Source organism: Nipponia nippon, unplaced genomic scaffold (assembly GCF_047370975.1).
Source record: "Nipponia nippon isolate SJK-2023a ecotype South Korea unplaced genomic scaffold, ASM4737097v1 scaffold_5, whole genome shotgun sequence".
Taxonomy (NCBI): Eukaryota; Metazoa; Chordata; class Aves; order Pelecaniformes; family Threskiornithidae; genus Nipponia; species Nipponia nippon.
Window position 1 is genome coordinate 41,830,263 of NW_028262369.1, and position 15,244 is coordinate 41,845,506.

At 37.9% G+C, this 15,244-nt stretch overlaps 1 protein-coding gene across 21 annotated transcripts in view; it reads left to right on the forward strand.

Annotated features, from left to right (window-relative positions):
- The window catches only part of LOC148052155 (uncharacterized), an 84,575-nt gene that overhangs the window by 14,866 nt on the left and 54,465 nt on the right, over positions 1–15,244 (forward strand). For 15 of the 21 annotated variants that reach the window (XM_087734181.1, XM_087734194.1, XM_087734195.1 and 12 more), the window contains exon 1: positions 14,013–14,065. The exons of the other annotated variants lie outside the window; for them this stretch is intronic. In XM_087734181.1, coding sequence (XP_087590307.1) covers positions 14,036–14,065 — 30 coding nt within the window. In that variant the 5' untranslated portion in view covers positions 14,013–14,035. Of the gene's footprint in view, positions 1–14,012; positions 14,066–15,244 lie in introns of those variants that run through there. 21 annotated transcript variants of the gene reach the window in all.

Sequence of the window (15,244 nt, forward strand, 5' to 3'; positions counted from 1 at the left end):
CTTCTCTGAGAAAGAAGGCCATAACAAAAACATTTTCTTCAGTTATTCTTTCCTCTGTGGTTCCAATTGCCGCATTTATATGACAAGATCTGCACTGGCATAGAGATGATCATTTAGATGGTCATCTTTTAAAAATGTTAAGTCAGATCTTGTAATCTTATACATGGTTCTGAGCATCAAAAATTCTTCCTTATCATTTTCTTCAAGTACCTTTCCTGTCATCGTATAACTGTCAAGTGCTTCGGGATGAATCTACTTTTGGAACTGCAAAAATGGTTTGGGTATAAAGTTGAAAATGATGCAATGCCATCCAGTCAAGCCCTTGGAAATAATTATCACAGGACTGATTTCAGTGTACCAGGCCATCTGCACAAATGGTAATAGGCATTGCTCAAGCCTGTCACGCCTAACTTCTTGTTTCCCAGCCATATAAATAAATAGTAGTCGTTGCATATGCAATATCCACACCTCTCCTGTCCCATTATTTCTGAGCAAAGAAGGGTCCTTCATCTAGATTAGCAGATAGATTGAAGCAGACACCCTTCTGTTTTCGTAACATTAGGTATCATTTTGATATGCTTGCAAGTGGAGAGGATAATTACCATTGCTGGTACATTGCTGTTACTGGTTCCCAAGCTTCATTTTTAGGAACTTGGTTTTATTCAGTACCAGAAAAAAACAGCTACTTAAAACTTCAGCTCAGTTAATGATACATTTTCTCTCACATTCAATTCAACCTTTTATTATTTTTTAGAAAGTTATGTTAGGAAAAAATATTCTAAGAAATAACTGTAGATTCTGTACTTATAAATTTGCTTCTAGTCTTTCCAATATACTGAACATGCTCTACAGATAGGTTATGAGTTTTAGTCTTGTTAATGAAAATTACCGTAAGCCCTCATATAGTATATGCTATGCCTTTAATTTTCATTCTTCATTAGCACTTCAGTTTTGTATGATCCACTGGCTTTCTGCGCGTCAAGCAAACAATTTCTTGAAAGGTTTCATTTTTTCTCATTCTAAGCTCCGAAATAATATCCATAGGTCATAGGTCATTAAGTAGGAAGTAACTCAGCTTACTAAGGTGCATTACCAACTCCCCAGCAGTCCAATTCAAGAGTAATGCTATCATCTAGAACTTTGGAATGGAGCGAATAATTTGCTTTATTGACCATTGATGAGCTTGGAAAAAGTTTATGGTCTAGAAGTATCATCAGTATCAGTTCAGTGTGAGCTTCTGGAGCACAGAGCCAGGAAAGAGTAGATATCCTTAGGGTGCTGCAAGATCTGTTCCTAAAATTAATTGTAGGGTAAGCCTTAATGAAACTGTTCAAAACAGGATATGGTGAAACACAGAGCACTCCCTCGGCTCCCTCACAAATCCCTCCCTCCTCTTCCTATATTCTCTCTCAAAATAAATAGCTGTGGCTAGTTGGAATCGGAGTGCCACTAATGCTGCACTTTCCATTTTAGTTTCTGGGTTGCTGTGGTTGTTAACTACTGGAGACTGAGACTTACATAGATGTGATTTTCATCCATCTCCCATCTTTTTGCTCTTTTTCTGATTTTAGAGACTATCATCTCAGTTGTTATCCACCATTTGTGTTTGCTTAGATAGAAATTCAGGGTCGTACTGGACCAGTATTTCTTTAGGACTGTGAGGATTAAACCTGCTCCCGTGTTGCAATAATAAACTCTCAGTTGCACCCTGTTCCAAACTTTTCACTGTAGTGAAAAATGTTTGGCTTAGCAATGCTGCAGCCTGCATAGAATATCTAGGTCTTGTATTACCCAAAAGTTCAAAAAGTTTTATTTTACAAGATTTCTGATATACAAGAAGAGGGTCAAAAAGGCTCTGATTAAAATAAGAACCTACCTAGAATTTTGTGTCTTGAAGACGTTCGCGCATACGCTTCCTGTTTTAGTGGTAAGTGGAAGATACTGCTCTAATTTACTATCGTTAGCATTTCTTAAATGTATTGGCAGTTCTAAGAAATTGTTATTTAATGGTGTGAAAGGTATCTCTCAACCACTTACAAGAAGTCCAGTTTGTCATTTCCACAAGCAGCATTGCAGATCAATAGCTGTATCATGACTAACGTCCTAAGCCAAAGCCAAGGGAATGATTACTTTTTGGTCCAATCTCATTTTTGGTGTGAGGGAGTTCTACAACAGGAGAGTCTCCCCTTTAGGTAGAAAAGCAAAAGCACTATTAGATACAGGATTGCAAATTCAACCATACAAAGCTATGAGGTTTGAAAAATAATAATCACTGTTCTCAGTATTTAAAATACAGATGATGTTTTCAATTTTTTTTTGCGTAACTAGGGTGAAAAAAGGAAGCTGATACTCTTATGTAATCACTTTTCTTCTGGCCTTAAAGAAATTCATTATTGAATCACGAGAATTGACAGTACTGTGGTGCTGAAATAAAAATTGTTTTTGTTTTTGGTTTTTTTGGGGCACAAGCCTATCAGTTGGATGCCTCCAAATGAATTTGCCCAGATTTTCTGTTCTTCTTTTTTCTGCTTTCCACTTCATTTGCATGAAGCTGCCACAGCATACTGAGGAACATGTATATCCTAACTAGCTTGCTTTTCTGTAGCGAGGGAATGAGATTACCATTACCAAGAGGCCAGAAAATTTTGATATGTGTCTCAGCCAGCATCATAATAAATTAAGGGACATCCCAGTTCCCTCAGGCTCCAAGTCATCACCACAAAGGTCAGTGTCAGCCCTTGAATTTTGGGTTGCACCCTTCCAACAAAGTGGCCCTCTACAATTAAAAGACACTTAAACACTTTCAGAGTGTAAATTACAAATGTATAAAACTTCAGGTACCTTGCAGCTAACCACGTAAACATTACAATTTGAAGTTTATTATATATATGAATTATACAGAAAGTTAATTTTTCTACTCTAAACTTATTAACACCATACATTACAAATATGAATTATAATGAAAGTTAATTTTTATGCTCTGAAATTATAAACTTCCTATAGTTAGTTGTCCATATAGCCAAATACATATCAAGAGCAAGATTTAGGGGAAAATAAGTAATCTCTAACTTCATCCTTTAGAGTTTTAAATGCCTCTTCACATTTTCCTAAATTTTCTTAATTCCTAATTTGCATGAACTTGTCATACACATTCTTATTCCTAACACTTTTTTTGAAGAGTGGTTTATTTTTACTATTTTTTACGTACTAACTGTATGGTGCCTTGTCCCTGTACAATCCTTCAGTGAGCATTTCAGCAGAAGAAATAGGCCAAATTTTAATACTCTCGACCTTGCCCATTCCAGTTTATCCACTCCCAGCTGTACATCTTCTAATGCCTACCTTAGTCATGCCAAGCTCACATTTTTCTCCACTGAGTGTGAGGTCCTGCTGGCAGACACTGCCTTCTCAGTTAAAAGTAGGGCTCATTCTCAGTTGTAAATCTCTGTGTTGTTATAAGCAAGTGTAGATTTGTACAGACCTGTCAGTGATGTCGGCTTATACAGTGTAGTTACTGCATTCCCTTTGCTGAAAGCAAATATTTGGAGCTTACATGCCCTAATTTATTTTTAAAGCCACAGATTCTAGAGTATAAACACATACTAAAAAAGCCCCAGCTTTAGTGGATGATCAGTTTTAAGTGTTGGGTAGGCCTTGTCACAGTACATCTATTTTTCAGCAATCTGCAAAACAGGTGAATGCTTCTTGTTTTAAAATTTGGAGTAAAGTTAATTGAAGAGTTTTCAGAGGTTTAACGCTGTCTCCTGTAGTACATCTGCTATGGTTTGTCTTGCAAGAGCCTGTATTGAACACTTTAGAAGACATATATATTAAAATGATTCTTGTCACAAAGGCTTACCAGAGCACAGAAACGGGCAGAAAACAGTAAGAGAACAGGAGCGGTCCATTCAGGTATTCCTACCTCTAATTTGTAACCATAACGTAATAATTCATAATTTGTCATCTACTTAATGTACTGTTACTAACAGAATTTGCATTATTCAGATACTGCCATGCAGAAACAACCACAGGGGTCCTGTGTTACAAATTCCTATTTCAACACTCATTTGCGATGGAGTTTTTGAAAATTGCTATAGTAAATGGTAAATTTTTCTTCTTTTCAGGACTTCGACTAATTACCTCATGTGTGTTTCCCAAGGTACTGGTTGTAGAATGAATATTTTAAGCCGTTGACCCACTATATGAGTTCTGGCCACTTACGTATCATAACTGGTCTTTTGTTTTGCTTGGGTTGACATGAATCAAGTCATTTGGTGATGGAACTCAAAAGTGCAGCTACCTACAAATCTATTTAAATTACATCTTTTGGCTCCACTCGGAATTGCTCACTTTCCAACAATACAGGAGTTCAACAGGCACTAGTGTGATGATGTGGAATCTCCTGATCTTTAAGATATGAAACCTTGAAATGTGACTTAGGTGTGAGAGGATCCTTACTCAGCTGTGTTGCTGTGGCGAGGTTGCAAAATGGTGTAATGAAATCTTAACAATTGCTTAGCTAGCTAGTTGCCCTGTGTTTGTCAGAATACGTGAACTTCTTGTTTATCCCAGGATCTCATACTTTTTCTGAAATATGGATCTCCTGTGGGCAGATAAGATTTCCTAGAGAAAATTTCAGTTAAATTTCTAAAGCATTGTGAATTGCATGGATTAGATAGGACCAATGCTACAGTTTCTTTTGCCACTACCATTAGAAGACTTTATTTCTGCTGTGATTGTAATAACATTCCTAGTAGTCCTATGAAAGCCATGCCTTACCTTTGAGAATGTGTTCTGTAGACAGTGATACAAGAATAGCTTTCTGTCTCTTGTGTACTGTTTTCTCTGTTCTAATTCCTTGTTATATAGTAACACGCATTTGGTGAAAGTGAATGCTTGATTAAGTTCCTTTTTCAAGTAAAAAAGTGGCTCTTTATTTCCTGTAGTCAAGGTACTGGCTGTGGATATCAAGAATTTTTTAAGGTATCAGTAGTGGGGTATTAGGTATTTACAAACAGTGTATATAAACAGATCTATTTACATCGGATGACCTTTTAATTTGAAGAGGAAAACAACACACGTTCATTGACATTTTACCAACATTAAAACATCACAGAGGAGTTAGGTGACCAGTATTAATCCCTTATCACAAATGAAACGAGGATTGCTATAGTGGAAGCAGAAGCATCAGTTTCAAGTTGTTGCCCAAAAATAAGTTACCAGTCATTTTGTCAGCATGAGTTGTTTGAGGCTGTAGGAGATAGTCATGACATTTTTCATGTTATGCTGGCCAAAAGCAGTACAGAATATTATTTGATTTCACACCCTCTTCTCAATTAAAGGAATACAAACCTAAAAAAAAAACAAAACCAGGAAATATTGATGAGAAGGAGGGAGAGGATGGGACACTGGAGAGAGGTGAGGCTTTGGGAAGTTAGAACTGCCGAGTATGTATGTCTAACGTTAGGTACCTGTATCCATAGAGAAGTTCCAGAAAAGGTTATGTGGGTTTTTTTTTAGAGATTCTAAGCATCTGTGGTTCCCACTGACTGAATGGATTAGCTGTTTTTTCACAAATGCATTCAGAATCCGTAGCTGTGTTCCCATCTAAGAGTATGTGAATGCCAGATACATTAGTTCAAGACCCATTGTTCTCTAGAATATCAGAGGAAAAATCAACAAGGAACCAATATCTGTGCTACTGTCTATGACTCTGATCTGTCACATGGTGGGATATACGAGTCTGTAGCAGATTTCAAAGCCTGTAGGCATGTTTCTAAACCTTTTGTAGGCTGATGCTTGCAGTTAGATTCTAAGACTAGAGAAAGGATGTGTCATTCTCTAAAGAAAGTATCTCTTTCCACAGACTTACAGGGTGTTAACAATTCATCTTGACTTTGGGGTCCAGACAGTATGCATAGATACCACAAGTGAAGTAAAACATAGGTTTCTCGGTAAGTGACTCACTTGATTAGCCAGGCTTGTCTGTGTAATGCAGAATTGTGATATTGATGTTACAAAGTGACTCTCCTAAAACCTTCCCACCAAACATAATCATGCTATTACTGTTTACTCTGACAGCAGCTTCCTTCCATCCAAGGAGCTCAGCACATTTCACAATCATTAAGCCTCCCAATGAAATAGTTAAATATCATTATCCCATTTTCTAGATGAGGCATATAGAGATTAATGGCTTGCTAGAGTCACACAGGAAATTTGTGACTGAGCAAGGAACAGATGGCAGCTCCCCCAGCTCTCATGCCTGTTCTTTTGTTTACAAAATGACTCTTTCTGTCCCCAAAGAAAAGGCACTCCTGGTTTTGGAGCAGCACTACTAATGCATGAACTAAAAAAGTGGATTGCTGAATCAGTAAAAGAAAAAACCAAGAGCAGCTCTGCTTCTTTTCTAGTAATATAATGGAGGAACTGAGCTATTATTGGTATAGGATTGCTTCTAAGTAGAGACAGGTTATAAAGAATGCAAGAATCCTAGACCTGAATTTGAAGAAGGTGAGGGAGGGGAAGAGGGATTTCAGCAGTTTGATGCAGCACCAGAAATCTAGTATGACCAGCATAGAAGAAACAGCTGTCAATCTGGTCTTGAGTCTTGAACATACTGATTCATTCTTGGGCTTCTTGATTTGGCTGTGACTGAATCTCAGCATTTCTGTTTAAACTGAGCAATATGCAGCATTCACTGTGTGGGTCACAGGGGATGATGGTGGTGTTTTCTCTTCCCCAGTGTGTAAAAAAGCACAGATCACTTCTGTGGCCCATATATGTATCCATGTTAATTCCTTTGCTGTGTATGAAGAGGCCCATATTTAATTGTTGACTCATGGGCTATGTCCAGTTTCTCAATTTACAGTTTAATGCAGATAAAAGAGTAATGTTTCTCTCTTTCCCCATCCAACACAGCTAACTTCTCCTAATATGTTAACCACAATCTCCCCAAATTCACGTTGACTATTTTTTTACTTCACAGAGTTGGTTGCTCTGTTTATTGTCTGCCATGTTGATCTTACAAAAAGACCGGCATTCAGTGGAAAGACTGTTTCCTAAGATGCAAATGAAATGCAAATTAACATAATGTAAGTTAAAAGTAAATTAAATTACTAAAGGTATTTGTGCTATCAGGGTCTTTTGAAATTTCAAAGTGTATAATTTAACAAACTATTAAACAGCAAAAAGAAAATATTCCACTTTTATGTGCACAAAGTAGAGCTTTGAAACGAGATTCAGGGTGTTTGTTCAAATTCAGGAACAGAAAAAGTGAGGAAGATACGAAGAAATTTCTTAAGTTAAGACAAAGTTTGGGCAACTGAAGATCTAAGATGAAGCTCAAGTTTCTGCTTTACCACCAAGAAGAAAGGGACATGATGCACACTTAAGTTTTTCATCACTCAAAGACATCACCCAAACTAAGCACACTAACTATTCTGATACGCAAACACACAATGAAATAATAATATGTGAAATGCATCACATAAATGCTTACATATAAAAATACATCAGAGATTTTGGTTGCAAAGTTACTGTAAAAGTGAAATATTTGAGCATATGGGTTTTAATTTTTTCAGACTATTCTTGCTATTTTTCACTATAAAGGTTATATATGTAGAGATTTCCATCTGTAGTATAACAGTGTCTATACAGGAGGTATTATGCTATTTGTGATTTGTCTGTATGTGTATATATATACACACATACTATGACGTGAATTGTGTGAAACTTTGAGCTGATTTATATTGTGTAGAGATGGAAGGTAGTTTTTCTTAAGGGCAGGAGTAGAAATTGGGAGATTTGTGTCCTGTATGTGTTCTGAGAGAAATACGTATGTATCTCTGAAAATAATTACTGCATGTATTTATTTTATGGTCTATTTGTGCAATATTATCCTGCCTAGCTACATAGTTTCAAATTAGAGGAGTCCATTAGGAGGCATTCCTGGCAGAGGTGAAAATAAGGTAGAATCCTGGATATAATCAGGAGTCCTAAATGAAACATCAGGAAAGCCATTAACTGGTGATCATGCTCAGCCTGACTCTGACCTGGGCTGATGAAGTTTCTTCTTTCAGTCAAGGTTAGGGTGGAAGATGATACTTATGAAATCTTAAAGATGCTGGCCTACGCAGAGAAAGGGGTTGAGTGAACTTTTCAAGGAGTGTCACTGAGTGCTGACAAGGACTGACGCATACCATGAGTGGCAGCAGACTTTCTATATGACCTTGGCCGAGTCACTTAATCCCTCTGTGACTTGGTTTCCTCATCTGCAGAATTAGGTACAAATAATAATGCTTCCCTGCCTCACAAGGAGCCGTGGGGATTACTTCATTACTGTTTGCAAGGTGTGTTCAGAGACAAACAGAAAAGATGCAGTGGAAGTGTTATTATTTATTGCTGGAAACCTGAACAATATCAAAATACCTTGTTGCTCATGTCCTGGAAAATATATTGTTAACTGGCTATTGCCTGGGAATCTGATATTTTCAGAAACCACATGAGCCCATCATACCTTCCGTCTTTCCTCTGCTTCCTTTATGCTCTTGTCTTCAGGTAGTTGCACACATGGTGTTAGGCAACCTTTCTGCCTATCAAAAAAGTATGCTTCTTTCCATGATGGCTGCTTTTTGGCTTCTATAAATGATGAGCCTGAGACCCCCCAAAGCTACAATCACATTCTCTTACCTAGGAACATCCTGTATAGATTGATGTAAAGATAAGTAATAAACTTCCTTTAGTTACAGTTTCAAAGAAGTGGATCCCAAATGTTTAAGTTGATTTTTTAAGTCCAAAGGAATGTCCACTAGTGTAAGCATCTTCCTCTTGGCCTAGGAGATTGAAAGAATCTCATAAGCTGCTGCTCTATGCTTATTAATACCAGATCTGTGCATTGTCTGATCACATAGTAGTGCAGATTTCATGGGTATCAGTTATGGACATGCAACGATGTTTCTCTCAAATTAGCCAAAACTCAATTAGCTTAAGCAGTCAAAATTTTTGAATGAATGAGAGTGCATCAGCAAAGTGAGTTTATACCAGTCAGTGTTTTGTATCATGTAACGATGGTATTTTTGACCCAGTACTGTCGGATTGGTAGAAGTTCTAAAACTAAACTTAGCATTACTGAACCCTAGCTGCTCGCTCATGCGTGGACCACACCTGCATATCTATGCATGGCATTAACTTCACTCTACAGGTGAATCCTCTAGGCCACCAGGGACTTACAAATAGCCTGTAAACATATTTCAGCTGTGCTTGAAGTATTCTGGATCCATGGATACAAATTACATACAAAGAGAATTTTTCACTAATACCAGGAGATGAGATGTGTATGAGTGACCATTTAGTTTTTCTCTGACTGTGAAAACAATGAATTTTGACTGTTAGCATTAAGGCTCCAGTTTTCTTTTGGACTGCATTATCTCAGTAGTGGGATCCTTCTTCCGTGATGTCTTCCATTCCATGAACAGATGTTTACATTTACTTAAATCTGAATATAGAGTCTGTTAAATCACTAACAAATGGTAGTCACTGTGGCTTATATGAAGTATTGCATATGTTTGCAACCACACCCAAGCACTCACCTTAAAAGCACATAGGGACAGTACTATTTGTTAGCTTGCATAATGCATGAGATAAGATGACGCAATGTTCATATGTCATTGCTGTTGTATGTGCTGTTCATGTCAGGTGTTTCTCCTGAGCAGCACGTAAGTGTATGGTATCTATAAGCTATGCACAGTCTTTTTCACTCTCATCTCTACTGTGGCAAAAAAGTTCCATAGAAGTAATCCATTTGATCACTCCCTTTCTACTCTTCTGTAGTCAAGTCAAACCTTTTTTTTGCTCACTAATCCTCATGTAAGGCTCCCAGTCACATCATCTAACTAGGACTTTCAGGGTGTGGACCATTATTGTTATTTATAGAGTACTAGACTTACACTAATGTTGGCAGGGTTTAAATCGGACAAGAAAAGTGCTAACATGAGCAAAGGCAAGAAATTAAAGACAACAAGGAGCTGACAATTTTTAATATGTGAGAAAGGATAATTTTCATGTCTTCTTTTTTTTTCTAGAAAAATGTATAAATTACAGGTTTGCTGAATTATCAGATGATAGTTACACGTTTATCGAGAGTACCTTTAATATATTTCCTTAAAAGTGCAAAATATACTATGTAGATTTTAGTTGGCTCTTACAATGTACTATTTTAATGCAATATTCTTTTTCTGAAGAACGATATACTTAGTTACAACTAGAGCTATTTTAAGTAGTAAGCAATGTTACTGTATTGTATATTGGTATATTTTTAAGAAGGGAATATAATTATTCAACGTAGGAAGTATAAAGTTCCCTTATAAATAAAAAATGTGGCAATACTTAAAGGCCTTGGAAATAGGATATAAGTATTGACACATTAGTATAAGGCAGAAGAAATACTGTTTTTGAAGGAAAAGTAAATAAATATGTCTCTTCATATAGTCACTATGATACAATTCACATAGCCTATTAAAAATCCTCACCACTAAATTTAGCGTAGAATGTCTTTCAAAATAACTTCTGTTGAGTACTTTCGAGTTACAGAAAGTATGCTGGAGGATTGCAGCAATGATAACATCCTCTTAATAGCACTAGTACTGTACAGTGAGCAAACCACTTTCATTTGGAGATGAAATGTAGGATATTACAGAAATTTCTTCTGATTGTCAAAGTAGGTGTCAGGAAAGCAAGTTTTATTTTTAACATTTATAGGAATTTTTCTTGGCCTTCCCTCTTTGAGCAATGAGGAAACAAAGAAAAGGACTGGGAGAGCTTGGGAAGGCAGCTGGCACTTAAGAGGAGGCAAGGATGTTCCATAATAGTTGTTTTCTTTGTCAGGATTATGGAAAATAGTGTTTGGAAGAAATAAAGTTTCTTTCTCTCCCTTCCCACTCACTTCTATTGTTTCATAGAGTCAGTTTGGAGTACTCAACAAAAGATGTATATGGTTATAATCTCACCTCTTCATATCCGTAAGACCACTTCTTATGCACATTTTCTCTGAAATAATTTTTGAGTGGTTCATCATTCATTGTCTGCCAGCACACCTGAGGTATCCAAGCAAATAGTTTGTTAATTCTCCTGTAAAGTCCAAGACTCAGTGGTATATCAATACTGCATACTGGAAACATAAAGCAGTTTGATAAAGATACCAGACCCTGAGGAAAATACCCTCACATTTTTTCCCTTGTTATTTATGTATACACGTTGACATTAGCTGAAGCTTTGTTATGCTTTCTAGCATTTCCAGTTGCAGTGTAAGTTACGAGATAAAAATCCTTGGCTCAGAAGTTGCAGAGAGCAAGCTGAAGGCTGTTGAGGGTCACGAAGGCAGTTGGAGGTCCTAATGTCAGTGAGGAAAAAGGAAACAGGCTGCTTGGTCTGATTTGGTTTAAACAGCTTTTGGAAGAAACAAAATATTTCTAGAAAACTCTGCCAGGGTTTGCAGTCCTTTATTCAAGAAAATACTCTTCTGCTTATGTGAGTAGCTCAGTTTCCCTTTGTCTACCATGTACCCTTTAAAATTTTCACCCACTGTCCAGTAGGGATCCCCTTCCTTTCAGTGCTCTGGACTCTGGCCTCTCCCCCATGTTCCCTCACTTGTTCCTTAAATTAATTGACTCACCCTTGGTGGCACAAGTCTAATGTGATTATTTTAAAGAAAGACCAGCTAACTCTATATGGGCTACCACACAATCAGAGATCTGAAAAAAAACCCAAACCAGTGGCTAAGATTCACACAGGAATATGCATTGAAGGCATTCCGAGCACCAGGGAATCCATGTGCATGCAGCGTAGCGTTGATCTGCACTTGCACAGTAGTTTCAGTACGTAGCAAACTTCGTAATCATGGTTTCACCAGAGTCAGGAATTCACCACTAGTTCAGTCGGTATTTAATAATCTCAAAATTGTCCTTTCAAGTGTGGAGACCTGAAAAAGATTTTTTTTAACTGGCAATTCTTGAGTACAGGTAAATTAATACTGAATCAATGTTCTATGTTTGATTCAGTAGAAATACTGTTCCTTTGAAATAAACCGCAAGCAATGTTGTGTAAGAGCTGGGACAGCAGGTTTACAACTCTCACATTGTAAACTAATGGTGTGAGTCTTTACCAGCTTATTCAGTATAGTATTTTATTAGTGTTACAGCCAACATAAGCATGTTGCTTGTCTTATCTATGCTTCTTTATAACCATAATATTACTGAGATTACAGCAATTCATTGCCTGACATTTATATATCTGCCTGTCAAACCAAATATTCATGGAGTACTCATTGCTGCTCAGAGTAGCCTGGAGTAATAGTTCTGATCCCTCTGGTTACCTCTCAGGATCTCCTTGCTGGTAGTGAAGGAGGTCTTGCATATATGCATTTGTAAGATCCCATCTCTTTGTTTATATGTTTTCAGTGCAATCAGTTGACATTCCTTTACTGTGCTATTTATTTGACGGTGTTGCCAGTATGTTATTGCATTTGTGGAGTATAGCGTGCATTTTCATTACTATTTATGACATTGGTATCAATGCTAAGTTTGGTGGTACAGTAAGAGAAGGAAGATGATGATCTCTTCCCCAATGGATAGTAGCAGATAGGAAGTAATGTCTTTCATAATGGAATAATGTAAATAAAATGCTACTCATTAATTAAAGGTGATTAACTGAAAAAGAATGCAGTTAGTTAAATACACTAAATCTTAAAAATAGATAATGTTCTTAAAATGCTATCAGCATTTTGAATTTTAAGTGCATTTTAAATGCACAAACATCAAGAAGTTGAAGAAGTTTCTTGCAAATAGTCTTTGGTTCATGGATTTCTTGGTATTCCCTGGTTAAATAGAAATGTCTGTCATATTGTTAAGGCTCTTGAATGCATCCAGAAGAGGGCAACAAAGGTGGTGACAGGGCTGGAAGGAATGTCCTATGAAGGGCAGTGAAGGAGTCTGGGTTTGTCTGGTTTGGAGAAAAGGAGGCAGAGGGGCAACCTCATTGCTCTCTGCAGCTTCCCTAGGAGAAGACATGGAGAGGGAGGTGCTGAGCTCTTCTCCCTGGGATCCAGTGACAGGATGCCTGGGAATGGTTCAGACCTGTGCCAGGGAAGGTTCAGACTTGACATCAGGAAGCATTTCTTTATTGAAAGGGTGGTCAAACACTGGAACAGGCTTCCTAGAGAGGTGGTCAGTGTCCCAAGCCTGTCACTGTCTAAGAGACATTTGGACAATGCCCTTAATACCAACCTTTGGTGAGCCCTGAAATGGTCAGGCAATTGGACTAGATGATCATTGTAGGTTCCTTCCAAGTGAAAATATTCTGTTCTGTTCTATTCTGTTCTATTCGTCATCCAGCTTTTAGACTTCTCCCAGTCTTCAGCAGAGACCTTGTGAAAATGCTTCTGAAGAGGAAAAAAAGTGTTTAGTTTTTAATGCAGGTCGGATGCAATAACTTCAGATCCTTCCCACAAGGTACATGAGGTAAAACAGCCTCATTAACTCTTTGCTCTGAGAAAATGCTTGGCAGTATTATGGAATTTTTCATGTCTTTTCCAACTGTAAGAAAGGAGTAAAAAAGTGAAAAACTAGCAGCAGAATACTCTGGCGTCAAATTAAACAGACTAGTGTAGAATATTTTACCAGAACTGGTCACGAAATATTTGTAAGTCTTCTGTATAGCATAATTCTGCAGATTTTAGTCAACATACTAGTTTAGGCTGTCAACCTCCAGAAGCCTTACCAATCCCAGATGCCTAGGTAAAGGTCAGCGGGGGCATGATTCACCTGTGAGCAGTGTGTGTTGTCATCGCCCCATCTGGGCAGGAGAGTCCCACCTGCGGTGTCCTAATTTCCACGGCAGACGCACAGTTGGCCCTGATTGGCCGCACCAGCTCCCCGCCTTGCTGCCGATTGGCCAAACCTTCCGCCTCCTCTCTCTCATCTTGCTGGGGCACCTGCGTTGCCCAGCCGCAGCTCTTCCACACTGACCATAGAGGGACCGGAGGATGCCCACGCATCAGCACTCGGTCGATAAGGTGTGTTGTTGGGGATGTGGTGGACAGGGTGCACACTAACTGGTGATATTTATTCTCAAAGAGTAAGTCTGTGGCTCATCAAGAGCATTTAGGAGGAGAAAAGAAAGGTGAAAAATACTCAGAAAGAATGGCATTAGAAAGGAATATACAGGACTGAGCCTTAAACTGTTGGCAGGATGGACTTGCCAGGACTGTGTTTTTCAAATTAGAGAAAAGTCTTTATCATATTAATTAAATGCTCTGTATTTAAAGGCTTTTAAAACATCTTTTGCCTCTATTCAGAAGTTTGCCCAAGGCTCTGGAGAAGCAAACCACCAAAGCGTTTCTTCCTGAGTCCACTAGACTTGAACGCAGTAGCTAACTAACTAGCACCCAGGGATTTAATTGTTGGCCTGAAGTCGTGTTAGATTAAACGTGGAAGAGGATTCTTAAGGTAGCAGCTCAGGTACTGGAAAGATGTGGGCCATATAGGCTCATAGGAAGAAGGGATTGTATCTGTGATAAAAAAAGAATTAGATTTTTTCCATCAGATGAAGGAACTGAGGTTACAGTTAATTTTTCATAATTATATCCGATTAGAAGCTTGCAAATAATATTTATTTGCCAGGATTCCCTATGCTTCTATTTTATAAATATTTACTTTTAGTTTCTATACATTTTTCATGGAGAAAAGGTACGTTTGTGATGCAAGATAACATGATTGCATTGAATATGTATTGAAACTCTGGTCCCTGGAAACTATTTTCTGCTTCTGCCTCAAGTCTGGACTTGGAATTTTGTAAGATGCTAATATCTCTCTCTTCCTCATCTAAAACCTAGTTGCAAAGGATGGCACGATGAGACTCTCAGGATAGCTCTTGAACTGTTAAATCAGAGAGCTGATGCAAAGAGAAGGCATCTCAGCTGTGTTTTAACTTGTTGTGCTTGTGTTCCTGCCTCTCTTCTAGCCAGAAAAAGAGGAAAGGAGGTTTCAAACTGGTTTTCTTTCGTGGCAGAGTGCAGCTCCAGACAATTTTCCAATCCCAGCTGAACTAGTGCTGAAGACTCTGTGCTTTGAAATAGAACATCTAATTAGAAACAGATTTTTTTTTCCATCTCTCCATGAGTCAGACAAAGATTTCAACAACACATAGACGGGTTCATATTAAATCATTGTTTACCACATCTGTTAATATAATA